Source organism: Natrix helvetica (assembly GCF_964273705.1).
Source record: "Natrix helvetica genome assembly, chromosome: Z".
In the NCBI taxonomy this organism is placed as follows: domain Eukaryota; kingdom Metazoa; phylum Chordata; class Lepidosauria; order Squamata; family Natricidae; genus Natrix; species Natrix helvetica.
Window position 1 is genome coordinate 37,318,683 of NC_138554.1, and position 20,050 is coordinate 37,338,732.

Genomic DNA, 20,050 nt, shown 5'->3' on the forward strand with positions numbered 1-20,050 from the left:
TGTGTTTAGAATGGGAGAATTACTGTGAAATAGTGTACGCTATGGCTCTCTCAAAAACCAATACCGTGTTTCTCCGAAAATAAAACAGGATCTTATTTTCTTTTGACCCCTGAAATAAGCACTTGGCCTTAATTTCGGGGAGGTCTTATTATTTTTGAGGTGCAGGAGGTGGTAAGCATGATTACCTCATGGCTGCTGCTGTGTTGCAATATTTTGGGGGAGGGCTTATTTTCGGGAAAACAGGGTAGTCTCTCTCTTCCTCACTCTCAAATGGGTAATTTCTGATCAAGATTGTCCAAAGCAAGATGGTCAAGGGATTAGGGAAGGATTTATTCATAATCTCTGCTGTTGCTTTAAAGTAGTTATCTTTATTGCAAAAATTGGTTTCTTATTACTGAATACACCAAAACTGAACTATAGACTCTAAAAGCTGTAAAGTATAATTCAACACTGGATTATCTTTAGGGCTGTCCTTAATATTTTGAGGAAACCAAGGTCTGCCTGAAAATGGCTCTGCATCTTATGTGGAAGTGGAGACAAATGTAGATATTTTTAATGCATGTTACCTCTTCTAGATCTATTTTAGAGCCTTGACTATAGTTTTCATTTGTTTCCTATATTAGAATGGCAGGAAACTACCTTCAGTTTTCAGTACTCATGGTCTACATTTTTTGTTTCTGATCATTTTGATCATTTTCTTTTCTCTGGACTGATTTTAATTTTTCTGAGTACTTCCAAAAGTGAGGTGCATAGAACTGGACACAATACTCACAGTAGGATTCAACTTGCATCATTAGCCTCTACAAAAATGCATGCCCCCCTGTTAATCAAAATTTGGTCTGTTCACATTTTATTGAGTGACAACTAATCGTACTGTCACTGGCAACATATTTTGTCAAAAATATTCTGGTAATCCAAAAATACAGTGTCAGCAGGTTAATTCCCTTGCTGATTCCTTCCAAGATCTGTATTTCTATATACCTGATTAATAGTCTTTACCTCTATATCCTAGGTGAAGTTGCATGTAATTACCAATATTCCCTTCCACTTGTCCATTGTTTTCTCTAAATATCCTGTTACATTTTACATCATCTCGGTTGAAGTTGCTGTGGTATCACACTCTTCAGATAATATCCATAACTGTCTCAGTCATCTTGAATATGAAGTTATCTTTATTGAAAATAAAAAGATACATTATTTACAACACTGAAACCTTATTTGGCATCTCATCTCAGGTTATATCTAGATAAACATAAAATGGAATATGGTAATGGCTACAACTTCAAAAGATATCAAAGGACATTGGATAAATACAAACCTAAAGATCTGCAAAGGCCTGAGGACCTGGCTTTGTGCTTGCAATCCTGCAGCCATTTATGTGCAATGAAGCCATTTTCTGTTTATGCTGAATGATAATTATTGCTTTTATAATTTTCTCAGCTGCTGTGCATTTTATATTTTTTGTATATCTTATCGTTTCATCAATTTTTAATCTTGCTAGCCATGCAGGGCCATACATTTTACATAGGCAGCCATATACATCTGTGAAATAAATAATTACATAAAATAGTTCCAGAGTCAAAAGTTTTCCAATGACTAACCCGCGCACTAGCAAAAATGAGCTTGGGCTTGGTGGCATTCTGTGGAAGTGGAATTCAAAGTGTGGTTTGAAGAGCATAATCCATCTTTTTAAAAATTGTATTCTATACAGGATAAATATTTATTCCTCCCATCCTTTGAAAACAGACTGATGAGTGAGGGAGCTATAAGATTTTGTCTTCCATGATGCAGTGTTTCTCAGCTAGGGCAGCTTGAAGGTGAGTGTAATTCAACTCCCAAAATTGAAATCCATGCATCTTCAGATTGCCAAGGTTGAGAAACACTGCAAGAGAGTCATTACAGTGGTAGCTTAAAAAACACGGCTAGATTCAAAATAAATCTTAGCTGGGCACAAAGTGCCCTGGATAGCCCTGTTGGTCAGGTAGTGTGTGTGGCCTATCTCAAATGCATCTCATAACAACAACAACAAATGATTAGGACACAGCCAGAGATTCCCTTTCCTCCTTATGGAAAAAAAAGTTAGAAATGAATATAACATACTATTTTAAGATGTCTAAAATACCCTTCAATTACACATTCTAGTTTCTACATACTTCCAAACTCAATTAACAGAATATGTATTTTCTCTTGTGCCACATTAGCCTTTGCATTTAATCAGCAGGTCCCTTCTGTTTGACATCTTCAATACGATTTATTTATCTTTCTGATGGTGAATTTTTTTTAAAAAAATTGCCTGATTGCTTCAGTCTAAACAATCTAGCTGTTTCCAGCTTTGACCGTTACAATAGCGACTCAGTTCCTAAGGGGCAATCTGTGGGTGAGGGGAGGAGGGGGGGGATAATCCCCGGGATACAGAACTTGCATGCATCCGTGGCTGCAGCCGTATACGAAGGTTGCAGAATCTAATTTCTTTTCGCGGAAGACCGAGGAATGAAAGTTTGAGGAAACTGCCACTTAGCAGCGGAGAATGATGGGCGCATGCGCAGACCGGTAGGGCAAACTTCAAGAGGAACTTTTTTGAAGGAGCTGGAGAATATTTCGGGCTGAGTAGATATATATATATTCTGCTCTAGTGGTTGTGGGTTAAATCTATCCTCTTGGGGAAGAGTGATGGCCTAGCGAGCACAGTCCAGCCTGAAACGGAGTTCTTTATCCCAAAATAGGGTGGGGAGGGGCAAAAGGTGGGAGAAGAGATTCGGGCCGAGAGAGGCAATGAATGAGGAGAAGCTAGAAATGCAGGTTTCATCCCGTCTGCTCTTTCCTTGAAATTCCGCCGGACTCATTTCAATTTACCTCTTTCTAGAGGTTGGGTTTAAAGTTGAATTTCAGTTTTAGACTGAAACTGAGTTGAGGATCTGAAAGTAAATCGAAAGATCTGATAAGAAAACACCAGTTCCGGGTATTGTAAGTATGATGTATTGTTGCGGTTTTGAGAGAGTAGGAATTATGGTGGCAGGATTGAATTGTAAAGGAAGTTTTAAGAAGCATATGAAAGAGGCAGAAGAAGAGATGTATTGGCTAGAGCACTGTTTCTCAACCTTGGCAATTTTAAGATAAAGGGATGTGTATGGACCTAAAACTCCCAGAATTTCCCAACCAAATGGAGGAATCTTAAAATTGCCAAGGTTGAGAAACACTGGATTAAATGGTTGGACTGGAGAGGCCTATGTTCAAATCTCCATTTGATCACAAAACTGTTTGATATTAACTCTTAATGTAGTTTACTTCCCATGAAAGCTGTGAAGATAAACAAAATTATGTAGTCCAAAATTATGTTTCCTACCTTGGAGAAAATACAGGAAATAAATAAAAATCCTAAAAGAAGAATATCATATGTGGAGCAAAGAAGTGGCTTTTTTTCTATTGTTCTATTGAAAGTGATGCAAGTGTTGTCTGAGTATGTGGGTTTGTTTGGCACAGCAACGATCCTAGCATGATTTGATTCTGGATCCCACGGGAAGGATGAATGTCGGTCGTGGCTACCATAACCCTCAATGTTCGACTTTGGGCGTAAGCTGAATAAGTTTCTTGCAAATTCAGGAGAGAAAGGGAATGTGATTATGGTGTGTTAAGAACTGTCCAGGGAAACAGTGAAAAAGCAGGTGCATGAAAAAAAGCTGGTGGCAGAGTAAAAACTAATACAGTATTTTCTGTGGGTTTGTTTCCCTTTCAGAGGTAATGGTAGTTGGGAGAAGAAAGGTCTCTTCCCTGCTTTAAAATACCGTCCCAGCCTTGCATAGTTCCAAGCTCATGGCTGGAAGTCCAGTGCCCCCTAGGAGGAAGGTGGTTGAGGAGACACGGCTGGTGCTGGAAGCATTCTTGCAAGGAGCATTAAACAGTGGAAAGGATGGGGCCCCAGGACATGTCGGTCGTGGCTACCATAACCCTCAAAGTTACATGTCCAGGTAATGGCTTTTACGGTTGAAGATTCGATTTATCTGCAAAGAAAGGAAATAAACAGATCAGGGTTTCTCAACTTGGCAACTTGATAATGTGCGAACTTCAACTCCCAGAATTCTGAGAAAGCCTAAATAATGTCAAGCTGCCATAGTTGAGAAACAGTGAAATAGTGGGATTTGAGCAGAAATCTAATAATCTATAGATGGCAAGGGCTTCCATAGTGTTGAAGCTTGAATTCTAGTCTTGGATTCTATGGGGTTAATTTTCTGGCCTAATAGGGTTTTGATTTTAAGTAGAAGTTTGAAAACAGAGAAACAAGAAGCTTAAATAATTTGACAAGAAATGCTATGATATTCAGAATTTTTTTTAAACACTTCTTCAAGTATCTCTGCCCTCATAGACAAAATAGCAATTTGAGACTCATTTTCTCCAGAACATTATTACCATATCCATCTCTTTAATCCATCCTTTTAATATTATATGGCTAAAGTTTTTTCCCTACCTCAATATTTATCCCTGCTTCATTTTTTAAACTAATTTCCCCAACCCTTTACCATATGTGTTGTTTTGCTGCTCCTCACAAACAATTTTATTACTTTCTTGTAATTTTCTCAATGGTGAAAAAAGTAAAGTTCTTCATTTAGGCAAGAAAAATAAAACACACAGGTAAAGAATATGTGGTACCTTGCTCAATAGTAGTAACTGTGAGAAGGATCTTGGAATTCTGGTGGACAACCATTTAAATATGAGCCAGCAGTGTGCAGCAGCTGTCAAAAAAGCCAACACAGTTCTAGGCTACATAAACAGAGGGATAGAATCAAGATCATGTGAAATGTTAATACCACTTTATAATACCTTGGTAAGGCCACACCTGGAGTACTGCAACCAGTTTTGGTCGCCACGATGTAGAAAAGATGTGGAGACTCTAGAAAGAGTGCTGAGAAGAGCAATAGAGATGATTAGGGGACCGGAGGCTAAAACATATGAAGAACCGTTGCAGGAACTGGGTATGTCTAGATTAATGAAAAGAAGGACTAGGGGAGACATGATAGCAGTGTTCCAATATCTCAGGGGTTGCCACAAAGAAGAGCGAGTCAAACTATTCTCCAAAGCACCTGAGGGCAGAACAAGAAGCAATGGGTGGAAACTAATCAAGGAGAGAAGCAACTTAGAACTGAGGAGAAATTTCCTGACAGTGAGAACAATTAATCAGTGGAACAACTTGCCTCCAGAAGCTGTGAATGTTCCAACACTGGATGTTTTCAAGAAGATGTTGGATAACCATTTGCCTGAAATGGTATAGGGTTTCCTGTCTAGGCAGGGGGTTTGACTAGAAGATCTCCAAGGTCCCTTCCAACTCGGTTATTCTATTCTGTTCTGTTTCATGAGGCTTTGCAGCTCTGAGATATCTCTTATAGAATAAGTGAAGAAATATGTGCAAACAAAAAAATGACAAAAATGAACCAAGGAGGTTGAGGAGTAGAACAACAGACCACGGTTCCCATTCTCAGTGTGCTTTCTTCTGTCTACAGGTCCCCTGCGGAACATTTTCCAGAGTGTCCTGCCTGCAGTCCTGTCCATGAAGGAAGTAACTCTGTGGAAGGGAAAAAACATAGTTTCCGCACCAACATTAAGCACCTGTTGCAGAAGCGGTCCAATTCTCGGGGACCCTCGGACAATCTGCCCTGCCCTGGAGACTCTTTAAAGAAATCTAAGTCAGGACCTGAAGGGACCCACCGCAAGCGCCACTTCTCCTTCAAGGGCTTCCTGAAGAAGAAGTCTGCTTCAGCAGAGATAACCGACCCCAATGCTCTCCCCAGGCGGCCTGACACTTTGCCTCTTGTCACTTGCTATTGCAAAAAGCAGGCAGCTGAACCAGAAGAGGCCCAGACAACAGGCAGTATGAATCTTTGCTCCTTATTCTGTTTTCTTCTTGTTTCTTTGTTTGTTTAAGCCTTGTTTGGAAGGATAGATGGGAATACTGTGTTTCCCTGAAAATAAGACCCGGTCTTATTTTCATGGGCCCCGGCCTCCATTTCGCCATCAAAACCTTCCAGAAAGCCCTCTGCAGCTGAGAAACAGGCTCTGGGTTGACGCACACAGCACCTCCTCACAGGTCTGAATCAATCCAGAGTTCTGTTATTGGCTGCAGAGAGCTTTCCAGAAGGCTCTTGACATTGAAACAGAGACCAAGGGCGATGCACGCATCAATCCGGACCTCATTTTTTGGTTGCAGAGGGCTTTCCGGAAGGTCTCTGATGGCAAAACTGAGGCCAGAGGCGACACAAGTGAGCTGCGACAAGCAGCCGCAAAAGAAGTGGGCCAGTAAGGTGAGACAGGTGTTGGGGTTTGTGAGGACTGGTAGGTAGGGTAGCTCCAACACCCCCAATCCCACCCTAGCTTAATTTTTATCAGTGTGCCTTGCTGCACCCTGGGGTGTGTGGGCTTAATTGGGGGGGGGGTAGAGCTTGTATTGGACGCACATGTAAAAACCAAGCTAGGACTTACTTTAAGGGTAGGTCATATTTTCGGGGAAACATGGTATATCTTGGCTTCTTGGAGGAAGAATGAGATAAAGTTATGTTTTATCTTTCCAATGTTCATTTTGAGCAAAGATTTGAGTCTTAGTGACTCCAAGATGAGTGTTGTGGTCATTATATCACATTGGGCTTATATGTGTTTATTTTTAATATATTAATAACTTTCTTGAAGTAATGGGAACTTCCTGACTCCGGGCTGGATGCGGCCCCCAGAGTCATCTTATTAATGCACTTAGTCCAAGGTAGAAGTCCTTCCCACTTTCCATAACCTATTTGAAAGCCACTTCAGATCATTTCATTGTTCTCTGCATATACTCAAAGTTCATCTTATTCTTGGCGCCCAAAGGAACAAGAAGTTACCTATTTATAAGACCTGATTGGCAAATTATTGACTTCTCCAAATAGTCACTTCAAAAAGTCTCTTAACAAATAAATTTGAAAGCAATTTCTATTGCTATTTTGAGGGCTTCCGTTGCTAGGCTATAACTACCGTGTTTCCCCGAAAATAAGACAAGGTCTTATTTTCTTTTTATACACAAAATATGGCTTGGGCCTTATTATGAGGGAGGGCTTATTGTTTTGGGGTTGCCGGGCGGCTGCTCTCTTGTGAGCGGGCTCCCAAAGAGCCGGGCACAGCCTCATGGGCGAATGGCTGTGTTGCGCTGTCGCAGCAGTGCAACACAACAGCCATGAAGTGACCACGCTCACGAGCAGCCACCTGGCAAACCCCTTTTCCAGCCGGGCACAGCCCCATTCACTGACCTAGGGGTATCGCCAAGCTGCATGAGTGCCTGTTCAATGCCGCTCGGCTCCAGCGGCTTGGCGCCTTCAAAATGCCAGTGAATGATGCTCTGCACAGCTGGAGAGGGGGGTTACGCGAGCGGCTGTTCTACTCTCGCTCACGTGCCTCCCAGCCTCACAATGCCCTAGCCCAGCTCTCCCTCAAGAGCCAAGGGACTGCCACTTCCAGCACCACCGCCATCCCAGCATGGCTTTTTCGGCGGCTTCCAAACCAAGTCTTCTGGCAGTGGCTGCTCTGGGCATACACTCTATGGTTGTACGTTCTGCTGACAGCCAGCCCACAACCATAAAGCATATGCCCAGAGCGGCCACTGTCGGAAGACTCAGTTTGGAAGCTGCCGAAAAAGCCAAGCTGGGATGGTGGCGGCGGCAACAGAGGTGCCCTGGCTCTGCAGGGAGAGCTGGGCCAGGGCATCATGAGACTTGGAGGCGCGGGAGCGGAACAGCCGCTCGCGCAACCCTTTTCTCCAGCCGTGCAGAGCGCCATTCACTGGCATTTTGAAAGCGCCAAGCCGTGAGTGCCGGGCGGTGGTGAACAGCCTTAACGCGGCTTGGCGACACCCCTAGGTAAGTGAGTGGCGCTCTGCATTGCTGGAAAGGGGGTTTGCTGGGTGGCTGCTGTGCCTGGCTCTTTGGGAGCCCGCTCGCAAGAGAGCAGCCACCTGGCAAACCCCCTCTTCAGCTGGGCACAGCGCCACTCACCAACCTAGCGGTATCTCAAAGGCACCAAGAAACGTGATCAACCCCCTCCCCCCTGGTTTCCGCGGCTTGGCACCTTCGGGATAGTGCTAGGTTGGTGAGTGGCGCTCTGCCTGGTCAGAGGTGGGGGATTCTCTTCTTCTTTTGGGGAAACACAGTATGTTTGCTAATTTTTTAAAAACATCTTAAACCTTTAAACCTTTTTTAAAAAAATATTGTCCTGCCTTTTTTCACACAGCTCAAGAACATTTTTCATGGCTTCCCCTTAGCTAGACAGATTGTAGGCCTCATGTTGTTGAGGTCAATTAAAATTGGACAATAGGTAACAGAATTCAAGAAAATGATATTCTACATTTTTACCCTGAAACAAAGCAGTTTTAAGACTTTGGATTGACTTTAGAATAGTAATTCCTCCACCAATCTGAACATTTGAATGTTCTCCCCATGCCCAACTGCCCATGCCCATGATCAAGCTAGAAAAATTAAGAAATATTATAGTCCTTGACTTACAACTATTTGTTTAATTTATTTGTATGTTTGTTTGTCAAACATGTACAAAATAACAAGGATAGATATGAACAATAAGCATGAACAGAGGAAGCAAAACAGATAAATGGTGGCAATAAGATAGGATCGGTAGGCACATTGGTGCGCTTATGCATGTTCCCTTTATGGACCTTTTAAGAATGAGTCAGGTCTATGGTAGACAGTGATGATGATTTAAAGTTACTGCGGCACTGAAAAAAAGTGATTTGCGACCAGTTTTCACACTTACGACATCCCCCCAGCCATATGCTGAAACCCTGGGTGCTTGGCAATCAGCATGCATTTGCAATAGTTGCAGCATCACAGGTTCCTGGGCTTGTCATTTGCAACCTTCTTAAGGAACTTCTGACAAGCAAAGTTAATGGGGGAAGCCAGATTCACTTAATAACTTTAATGGTTTGCTTGAGATTGTAAAATGAGTCATGACTCATTTAACTATCTCGCTTAGTAACAAATTGTGAATTTGGCTGTGGTTGTAAATTGAGGATTACCTGTAAATAAACTGTACAACCTGTAGCAGTCTAAAAATCTTTAAAATGCCCAATTCTTGTACTAAAGCAAGATTGGATAGGTGCTAAATATGGGTATTTCAGGAAACCTTGAGCTGCAAGTAATTCTGTTGGTAGGCAAAGAACAAAAAAAGTGGATTTACTCCCTAAATCAATGGAAAATATACAATATTTTTCTCTAGAAGAAATTAATTATTGGATTAAGGAAGTTATACTTAGAGCCGTGATGGCGAACCCATGGCATGCTGGCCAGAGGTGGTGCTCAGAGCCCTGTGTGTGGGCACAGTGCTGTTGCCAGCTGCTCTTTCGGGTTCCGTTGTATTCATGAACACTGGACAGCTGGTCCGGCATGCAGGTGCACCAGCTAGCTACTCTCTTCCGGGTTCTGGCGCACCAGTGCGCATGCGCACGCTCCAGTTTTGGCACCTGGTGCCAAAATGGTTAATCATCACTGACTTAGAGCATCTTGTCCTTCAATTTCAAGTATACCATTTCTACCTCTACCTCCTACTGCTTTCCTGGTGAAGCTCATACTTGGCAATACTAGTAGTAATTTATTGAGCAAATCTGAAGTCATTCAAAAATTCCAACTGTTTCTTAAATATTGAATTTCCCCTTGAGAATATTCATATAACTTGCTTTTTTTAACCCCTAGATCCCCAAACTGATAAGTCATGATGTAAAAATAACATTCCCATTCCAATATTACCGTAATATATTCTTACAATCACTTCCCACCTTAAATATACCATATTTTTCAGAGTATAAGATGCACCGGAGTATAAGACGCTGAGAAATACAGTAGGTAGGGAGGCAGAGAAAGAGAGAGTAGGTAGGTAGGTAGGTAGGTAGATAGAGGGATATATATATAGAGAGAAATACAGTAGATAGGGAGAGAGAGAGTAGGTAGGTAGACAGAGGGAGAGAGAGAAATAGAGTAGGGAGGGAGGGAGAGAGAGAGTAGGTAGGTAGGTAGATAGAGGGTTAGAGAGAGAGAGAGAGAAATACAGTAGGTAGGTAGGGAGAGAGAGTAGGTAGGTAGGTAGAGGGATAGAGAGAGAGAGAAATACAGTAGGTAGGTAGGGAGAGAGAGTAGGTAGGTAGGTAGAGGGATAGAGAGAGAGAGAGAAATACAGTAAGAGGTAGGGAGAGAGAGAGTAGGTAGGTAGGTAGATGCATTTGCCTTTCTTCCAATTCTTTATTTTCCTCAAAATCTCTTGCTTTCTAAACAGAATTCAAAATCTCTGATATTTAAAAGTGAAAATCACTTCTTCCAAATTACAATACGATACAATACAATAGTAGAGTTGGAAGGGACCTTGGAGGTCTTCTAGTCCAACCCCCTGCCTAGGCAGGAAACCCTATACTGTTTCAGACAAATAGCTATCCAACATCTTCTTAAAGACTTCCAGTGTTGGGGCATTCACAACTCCTGGAGGCAAGCTGTTCCACTGATTAATTGTTCTGTCAGGAAATTTCTCCTCAGTTCTAAGTTGCTTCTCTCCTTGATTAGTTTCCACCCATTGCTTCTTGTTCTACCCTCAGGTACCTTGGAGAATAGTTTGACTCCCTCTTCTTTGTGGCAACCCCTGAGATATTGAAACACTGCTATCATGTCTCCCCTAGTCCTTCTTTCTCTTAAGCTAAACATACCCAGTTCCTGCAACCATTCTTCATGTTTTAGTCTCCAGTCCCCTAATCATCTTTGTTGCTCTTCTCTGCACTCTTTCTAGAGTCTCCACATCTTTTTTACATCGTGGCGACAAGAACTGAATGCAGTATTCCAAGTGTGGCCTTACCAAGGCATTATAAAGTGGTATTAACACTTCACATGATCTTGATTCAATCCCTCTGTTGATGCAGCCTAGGACTGTGTTGGCTTTTTTGGCAGCTGCTGCACACTGCTGGCTCATATTTAGATGGTTGTCCACTAGGACTCCAAGATCCCTTTCACAGTTACTACTACTGAGCAAGGTATCACCTACATTGTACCTGTGCATTCCATTTTTGTTGCCTAAATGTAGAACCTTACTCTTTCACCATTGAATTTCATTTTATTAGATAGTGCCCAATGTTCAAGTTTGTCAAGATCCTTCTGTATCTTAAGCCTATCTTCTGGAGTGTTGGCTATTCCTGCCAGCTTGGTGTCATCTGCAAATTTGATGAGTTCCCCATTTATTCCCTCATCCAAATCATTGATGAAGATGTTGAAGAGTACTGGGCCTAAAACAGAGCCTTGAGGTACTCCACTGCATACTTCCCTCCATGTAGATGCAGTTCCATTGAGAACTACACGTTGAGTGTGGTTGGTCAGCCAGTTACGAATCCATCTAGTGGTGATGCTGTCTAATCCACATTCTTGTACTTTATCTAGTAGTAGGTTATGGTCTATCTTATCAAAAGCCTTACTGAAGTCCAAGTAAACTATATCGACGGCATTCCTCTGGTCCACTAATTTTGTCACATTATCAAAGAATGCAATAAGATTAGTCTGGCATGATCTGTTTTTGACAAATCCATGTTGGCTTTTGGCTATTACTTTGTTTGCTTCTAGGTGTTCACAAATTCGTTGCTTGATTATTTTTTCCAGAATCTTTCCTGGTATTGAGGTCAGGCTGATAGGTCTGTAGTTTCCTGGATCTATTTTTTTCCCTTTTTTGAAGATGGGAACCACATCAGCTCTTTTCCAGTCCTCTGGTAGTTCCCCGGTGTTCCAGGATCTCTGAAAGATATAAATTATCCCCTCTAAATGGAATTTTCTGTTTAAGTTCATCAGAAAAAAGTATTCTTTTCTCTTACATAATTCTAATAATAATTGGAATAACTTTAAGCGCAATTATTCCTGTAATAATCTATTATAATCCTGTTTTCAATCTATGGTTAAAATGCTGCTACAAAACTGGATCTCTAATCATCTTCCTGATAAAGTACAGAAGAACAAGCATTACATAGTTATTTGACAGATAATCAAGTTATCATGGCCTCAGTAGATGGCAACATTTAGCTGGTTTGGTTGATCTCAAAAGGCTTAGGACAGGGGTGTCCAAACTTGGGAACTTTAAGACTTGTGGACTTCAACTCCCAGAATTCCCCAGCCATGGCTGGCTGGGGAATTCTGGGAGTTGAAATCCACAAGTCTTAAAGTTCCCAAATTTGGACACCCCTGGCTTAGGAGCAGGCCTGCTTAGTTCTTGATAGCAACCTATCAGGACATTTAAAGTAAAATGGGAAGTAAAAAAGATCCTAGAAGAAAGCAATGGCCAAACACTTCCATATTGCTCTATCAAAACTATACAGACTTGTTCAGGTATTACTAGAAATTCGACTTGATTTGATGGAATCTGTACTTTTATCATGTTAGTACAGTACTGTTTTGCTGTTCACTTGTTTCTGTAACCTCCTTGATATAGGATTTGATTTTTTGTGTGTGTGCACTTTGCTTTAATAACTTTCCATTCGTTTTTCCAGATGGTGAAGCTGAGGATGCTGAGTTTTATACTCTGGTGGCTCAGAAACTAGATTACTTTGTGAAACACCAACAACGGATTAGCCCTATAGCTGCCAAAAGCTCAGTTTCTCCCAAAGATCCAAACATCACAATTTCCACAGACACTATCTCTGACAATTCAGGTACTACATTTATTTTCTTGTGTGTTTAAACTGCCTCATCCAAAAACTCTGGGTATATAACAGTGATAACACAGAAATCCCTTCTTGGTCTTTGAATCAGGTGTTTCCTGTGCTCACTGTAACTTTCCTGTTTTGTTGCGACTTTAATTTCTCAATATTCCAGCCAATTTTTGGCCAATACATGTGAAAAGCACCAGATTAGAGAACTAAGTTTTGGAGGAAGTACATATCAAATCATATGGAAAGAAAGATGACTCAGAATTTAAAACAATCTTTCCCCCTGAAAAATGAAGCTTAGATGAAACAATTCATCTCCTTTTACAGCAATCTTACAAATCTAAGTAGATTCCTCCATTTTAAATTAAACTATTAATTTAATTCCATTTATCTAAATTATTTGTGGGAAAACTAGTCTTCCCTTGATAAAGAGGTAGCCACAGGACGATAGGAATCAAATGATTACAAGTACATCTTGATATCATCACAAAGTGAAATGAATATTTCCTTCAGATCTTAAGATGCATCTGACAAATTATATAATATTTATGCAATGACTTTACAATACACATGCCGTCATTTTGACATCTATGTTGCTTAAAACTGATGACTGTTCTTTCAGAGAAATACTGTTTATATTTTAGAATGATAATAATATGTTTTACTCAGTTGCCTTGGAACAAGTGCCAGAACAATTGGATGAGAAACAGAAAGAACAAATACTTCAGAAGTTGGTTGCCCTTCTGGAAGAACAGGCTGTTGTCTTCAATAAAAAGGTACACATGCAACAAAGAGTTACTGCATAAAGTATTGACATTCAAAGTGCAGAGCCAGGCACTGGGTGTTTTGTGGCTGCTGTGTGTAACTTTACACTATGTTGGGCTACTTTGCCAAATATATTCCTCCTTTTTTTCTGGCTATGTTTTGTAAATCTTGGACTTTCCCCAAGTCTTCAAATAAGTTCCTGTTATCTTTAATATTTCTGTTTTGACTGCATTCATTTTTATTGTTTGTTTATAAAATTTATAGCCTGCCCATTTTACCTCAAAGTAACTAGGCAGCTTTTCGGGATATAAGGTTCCATACTCAGATCATTTGTTTTGTGTGATACATGAAGTTAACTGGTGTATATAAACTTGCACAGCTTAATCTACCCATTTGTTTTTCTCTGTTTTGTGATTTATTGAACTTAACTTTTAATTAGGTATGTGGAGTAAGGCAGTTTGGGGAATTTTTTTTGGTCATATTTTTGGCATGTTTTTTTTGGGGGGGGGGGACTGTGTAGTTATTCAGATTTGATTTGGAAGAAATGTTTCAGAGTGAGTCAGAATGCAGCATCTATCTGCAACTCATTGGAACAATCATGGAAACAGATACTGAGACTTTATTGAGTCTCGGACTTCATGCTTTTCTACACCCTCCAAAGCATTTTTTAAAATCAAATCTGTAAAATTGCAAAACCCTAATAATTATTTAGGGATGATCTATTCTGAAAAAAGTACAATTTACTATAGTTGCACTAAACAGATCATTTACCCCGCTGTCTCTGACTGAATGCTAATCTGTGCTTTTTAAATTCGCACTATAAGACGCACCCCCCCCCAAAAAAGTGGGTGGAAATCTTTGTGCATCCTATAGAGCAAATATTGTGGCGGGGGGAGAGGGTTGGCCCTATCAGCACTGCCTGTCGCTGCTGCCAGGGAACACTGGAGCGTTCGCTGCCAAGCAACTGATTAGCAGTTGGATAAGCCTCCTGGAATACCGCTGATCAGCTGTTCTAAGCAGGGGGGATCATGGTTTGCCGCCACCGCTTGTTGCTGCCAAATGGCAGTGAACGGCAGCTATTCCTGCTGCGTAGAACTGATCAGCAGTATTCTGGAAGGCCGATCCAACCACCAATCAGTGAAGGCTCCAGTGTTCCCTGGCAGCAGCTCAGCTTGGTTGATTGGTGGGCACAACGGAGCGGAGCCCTGTCGAGCCAGCTGCTAGGGCTGCGATAACTGAAACTGACCAGGCTGTTTGCTATTGCTGCAAGGACGCTAGCCAGATGAATACTGGATGGATGCTGGGAGGTAGAGGCCGATTTTTTTTTCTTGTTTTCCACCTCTAAAGCTAATGTGCGTCTTGTGGTCCGGTGCATCTTCTGGTGCGAAAAATATGGTAAATCTTCCAATAACTAGCTGAATATAGCCATATTAATTTACTTGTTCAATTAATATATTTTTCAGTGCTTTTTATGACTACAATCATCTCAAGATGGGAAAATAAAAAATAAAAATGCAATCAATTCAAGATGTATAAAATGTATACCAGTAGAAACAATTAAGAATGAGAGAATTAACAGAACATACATACATACTTTAAAAAGAAGCATTTGTGATAAAAAGCAGCAACTATCATAAAAGTCTTTCAATAAAATAGCTTACTTCTTATTTCTTAATCCAGATTTTCAGAATACAGGGCGACTTTGGTTTGCCTTAGGGTGGGGGTGGTTTTGATATAAACTGTTTCTCAATCACTTGGAGGGTGTGGTATTTATAAATAAATTAAGGTTTTACAGTATTTAATAAAACAGTGTATGAACAGATAACATGAAATGGCTTCAATTTAAAGAAACAAAACATCATGCTTATTTATAGATTGACTCTTTTTCATAATATTTATCAGTGCTTCTCTTCACATACTGTAAACTTTCGCTCTTAATTCCCCCCGCCTGTCTTTGCTTTTGTTAGTTTTCTCCTGTCCCGCTGATTATTGCCCGTCCCTCACTGCTTCTCTCTTGTAGTTCATATAGCTCTACTTGTCTAATAAAGAAATGCCCAGTTAAGTGTTTAGTTGTCCTACACTCAAGCAACAATATACCATTTCATCATATCCACAAACTTTATAAACCAGCAAATAGGGCACTTGAACTGAAGTTCTACATTGTATAGGGTTTGTATTTTTGCAAGAGACATTGTTTTATATAGCCTTTTCTCATCATTTTTAATAGTTGTAATATTTTCCAGAAAGGACCATAGAGGCAGATAATTCAAGATTCAGAGTTGGTTTATATACCTTTGCTGGAGCTACCGCAAATCCAAAGTTGCAAATCCATTATGGACACTCCAGTGTTCAAAGCATTTAGATAAAAAGTTTCTAGAACTGAATTACATATGTAAAACAAATATTTATATTTGTTGTGGTATTGATCAGCTATGTAATTGTGGAATCTTATGCTTTCTTCATCTCACATACACAATAAAAGTGTATCTTCATAGATAAAGATTCCCCAAATATAGGCTGATTAATTTTGGGATAAGTAACCTCTGAGAATGTGTATATACCACCTGAATTCTGAAACATTATAAAAGCAGAATATAATTGAAAATAGTAGGATTTATTGTATGCATGCTATCCAATTTCTTTATTTTCCTTTCGACTGATATGCTCAGGTTTTTTTTATTTGTGAAACCATATTTTCATACTCTCCAAGAAAGGAAAAAGTGTATCAATCAAAGAAAAAAACAAACAGCATTTCACTCCAGGACTATATTGAATTTTTTAAAATGATGACTCTGTTAAGTACATATTGTTTAATGAATATGCTCTTGAGTTCCATAAACTTTCTGAGGTAGAGCTTCTAAATGAAAGAAAAGCAGTAGTAGAATGTTCCTAAGAATAGAAAGTGGTCTAGCAGACAGCTGTCCAGCAATTATTTTTTTCACCTCTACCAAGTCATAAGTCTCTATTATCAATAAGAAAATGTTCCTATTGTTTTGTCTGTTCCTTTGCCATTGACATTCATTCAATTCCTATCGGCAAAAGAAAATAACTGTACTTCATCTTTGATGCAACAACATTTCACATATTTGAATGCTCCTATTAGGTTTCCTCTCAGATTTCCAACTCAGACGTTTCTTATCTGGGGCACAGTGAATCACCTCTCTTTAATTACGGTTGTCCCTTAAAAAGCTTCCTTTAACATTTAAATTCTTGCCATTCATGTCATTTTCTTTCATTGGCAGGTTGAAGCTGACCCACTGCTACGCAACACTATCTCCCGCCTCTCCTACCGCAGCTTTACTCACCTGGCTGAAGCCTTCACATCACGTACCCCACCTGGAGTTTCTAGCCCTCAGTTAGCCAAGCTAGCCCTTACCATGGAACTCACAAGGAAAGTGGCTGGCATCAACAGCCACACAGTACATACTCTCATGGGCTACAGTTTGCAGTATATGGATATGTTCATACCTTGGCTGCAGCAGCAAGGTGGTTGGGTATGTAGAGAAACATGTGTTTCCTTGGGTTTTATTTATGGTAGGCCAGATCACATAAAAAAGGGCCCCAAAAGTGAAACAGAAAATAAATCCTGATTATTTTGCTCAAAATATAATTAAGATGACTTGAGGTCTGATTAAATACTTTGGGGAAAAACAGTCATCTCTTCTGTAAATTGTCTGCTTTTGAGGGTTACAAAATTGGAATAAGACACCCTATTTAGCTGAATACATTGTCTAAATGCTGCAGCTAAACCATAAGCATCTTAGTTCTATATTAGATCTCTCTCTCTCTCTCACACACACACACACACTGAACTTGTGTTCTCTATCCCTGCATTATCAAGTACAATTATGTTGCAGAATGGCAGCTGACAATTTATTTTTTCCTACAAAAAAAGAGAAAAGGTTCATTATTATAAATTACTACAGGGATATTTTGTTGTGATCAAGAGACTACATTTTAATATTTTTGATATCCCAATGGAATAATAGTGATGTAATAGTATTGTTGCAAATACGTTGAGCCACTTTTTTGTCTTCTAAAACAAGAGGGTTTCCCACACTATATATCACAATTCTGTCTGCTGTCAAAGTAGAAGCATGACACAATGGAAAAGGAAAGGAGGGAGGGAGGAAGAAAGGGAGAGAGAGAGAAATAAAGAAAAAGAAAGGAAGAAAGAAAGAGAAAGAAAGAAAGTTTAACAGTGAAATGAAAATGGCTGTTCTTTTTTTTTCTTAATAGGAGAACATTGTAGCCCAGGAGGAGATATTTGACTTGCAACTTGACTGAACAAACTTCCGTGCATCCGTGGCAATGCTCTCATGATGAATCTTGTTTGCAGAAGACTGAGTGCAGGGTAGAGCTGCTAGCATCTAAAGATCTTTGTGTCTTTCCACTTAAGCTAAATCCAAAGGGACATTTGTTTTAGTAGCCATGACTGAAGCTAATTCTGAGATATTAAGAATTAGCAGAAACCAACTCTAATCTTCTGTGTTTGGAGTGAATTGCAAAATTTGACCACAGTATGCCAAATTTTATTGTCAAGTATTTCTGCAGAAGTATGAAGTAGTTACTCCCTCATAAACCTTTCAGTTGTTAAAGTATTTCTTAAAGGCTGTTCTTTAGAGATGCCCACCATCAGAGGCAAGAAAAGTGATGCCCTTGGTGACAGCCTCTGTTCTTCCAAGTAACGCTTATTGAGGAAGGTTTGATTTTTTTTCACCCAAGATGAACTTTCTTTCTTCAGATTTTATACTTGAGATTAAATAGATACACTCAAATCTTATTTTATCCCTATTTTGAGATAGATGGAAGGAAATTTTTGGACGTTCTGTTGCCTTGTTGAGATTTTTTGTTGTTGTTCTGAGGTGCTCTTGAGAAATTTTGGGATTTTAGAACAAGAAAAAGAATTCCTATGACTGATTCAGTTTCACATAGGAATTAATATGAGGAGACTCGTATTAATTTCAGTGGGACTCTGTATAAATAGGGGGAGAAAATAAACTTAATATAAAACTCAGGGATATGGAACCATGTTTATTTAACAGCAATAGCTTCCCTGAAGCACTGTGATTTTTTTTAAATAAAAAATTAAAGATTATATTTCGGTGTCAAATACTTTTCTTAGCATCTGTCACTTTTCTTTGGACAAGCCTATTCTAATGATTTGATGAAACAGAACCAACTCTTCTTTGGCTGTGCTAATATGGAACTGAAGTTTGGAAGTCCTGTTGGAAGAAATATCTAGGTCCAGTTCCAAGCTGGGAATAAAATGGAGGCTGATTGGAAAGATTCAGTTTATTGGTGAACAGAACCAATACACACAACGTGCAGTTCTGGGACAGATGACAAAACGGAGTTGAGAGAGGGTGGGTTTTATACCTTATTTGAGTTTCCCGTTCCTGTGCAAGAACATATCTTGTAATAGTCTAATGGCTGTTGTCAGATTCCTTTGGGGTCATGGCTGGCTGTGGAGACAGAAGGGGAAATGCAAATCCTAGGTTCAGTGTCTGAGTTAATCTTGTGGGCCTAATTGCTTATTTGGAGTTTCTACCTGGCCCAGTCTTTATGAATGGATTACCAAATATGCATTTCTAAAAGTAGTGTGTTTGTGCTTGGGGCAGGGAGACTGATGTTGGTTCCTGCCTCAATATTTTTTCTCTCCATTTCTCCTTTAGGGGAAATATTCTGTCCTGCCTTTTTTTTAATATTCCCCAAAATATTTTATTCTCTAGGAGGGTGGTTGGGTGCTGACTTTCTACAGTCCAAGGATAGCTTTAGTGCACCACATTGCAGAGGAAAAGTTAAACTGATCTTGTTAGATATTCACTCTAACTACCATGGTTTCCACCAAGGTCATCTGTTCCGGCGGGAACAGAGGTTCAATCCTATTGGTTGAGAGGTCTGACAGCTCCCTATAAAAGGGCTGCTGTCAGACCAAGCAGTTACTGGATTGTACATACTGTTCTACCGTTAATAAAGAGCTATTGTTGCTATAAGCCTGTGTCTGCCTTCTCAATACCCAATCTAACACTGGTGACGAAGGTGGGATTGGAAGGCAAATAGGCAAAAAAAAGAACAACGAATCCAGCAAGTAGATCCAGCCCAGAGCATCGGCGCGGCATCGAGCAACCATTTTGAGCAGCAACTTCAAATCGCCCTCTGTACGAAAATGGCCATGCACGCCCCACCAACTCCATATGACCCGGTGGCCGAACACTGGGAATCGTGTATGTTACAATTTGAATGCTTCCTCGAGGCAAACGACCTTACGGGTGTCCCTGAAAGCCGAAAGAAGAACCTTTTTCTGGGGTACTGTGGCCCAGAAGTTTTTGAAACAGCAAAGAACCTGTCGGAGCCAATCCCGCTCCAAGCGGTTCCCTGGGCGGCATTACAACAGACTTCGAAAAGTCAATATGCACCAAAACCATCAAGGCACGTTTGCCGCCACGAATTTAATATTAGGAAAGGGGCGAATCAATGAGTACGTGGCAGCGCTTCATAAGGCAGCAGCCTATTGTGAATTCCGTGACCTGGACGACTTAATATTAGACGGAATAATCTGCGGTGTGCGGGACATTAATCTGCAGAGAAGATTGCTTGCCA

The 20,050-nt window shown here is 40.3% G+C and overlaps 1 protein-coding gene across 2 annotated transcripts in view; it reads left to right on the plus strand.

Moving 5' to 3' along the window:
- Positions 1-18,613, plus strand: part of BCL2L12 (BCL2 like 12) — a 27,962-nt gene extending 9,349 nt beyond the window's left edge. Inside the window, exons 2-8 of one of the 2 annotated variants that reach the window (XM_081932528.1) lie at positions 2,785-2,964; positions 3,734-3,965; positions 5,493-5,860; positions 12,524-12,685; positions 13,352-13,458; positions 16,690-16,941; positions 17,687-18,612. In XM_081932528.1, the coding sequence (XP_081788654.1) occupies positions 3,811-3,965; positions 5,493-5,860; positions 12,524-12,685; positions 13,352-13,458; positions 16,690-16,941; positions 17,687-17,734 (1,092 nt within the window). In that variant the 5' untranslated portion in view covers positions 2,785-2,964; positions 3,734-3,810 and the 3' untranslated portion in view covers positions 17,735-18,612. Of the gene's footprint in view, positions 1-2,546; positions 2,608-2,784; positions 2,965-3,733; positions 3,966-5,492; positions 5,861-12,523; positions 12,686-13,351; positions 13,459-16,689; positions 16,942-17,686 lie in introns of those variants that run through there. The other variant, XM_081932529.1, reaches the window with a different exon arrangement.
- Positions 18,614-20,050: the final 1,437 nt, after the last annotated feature.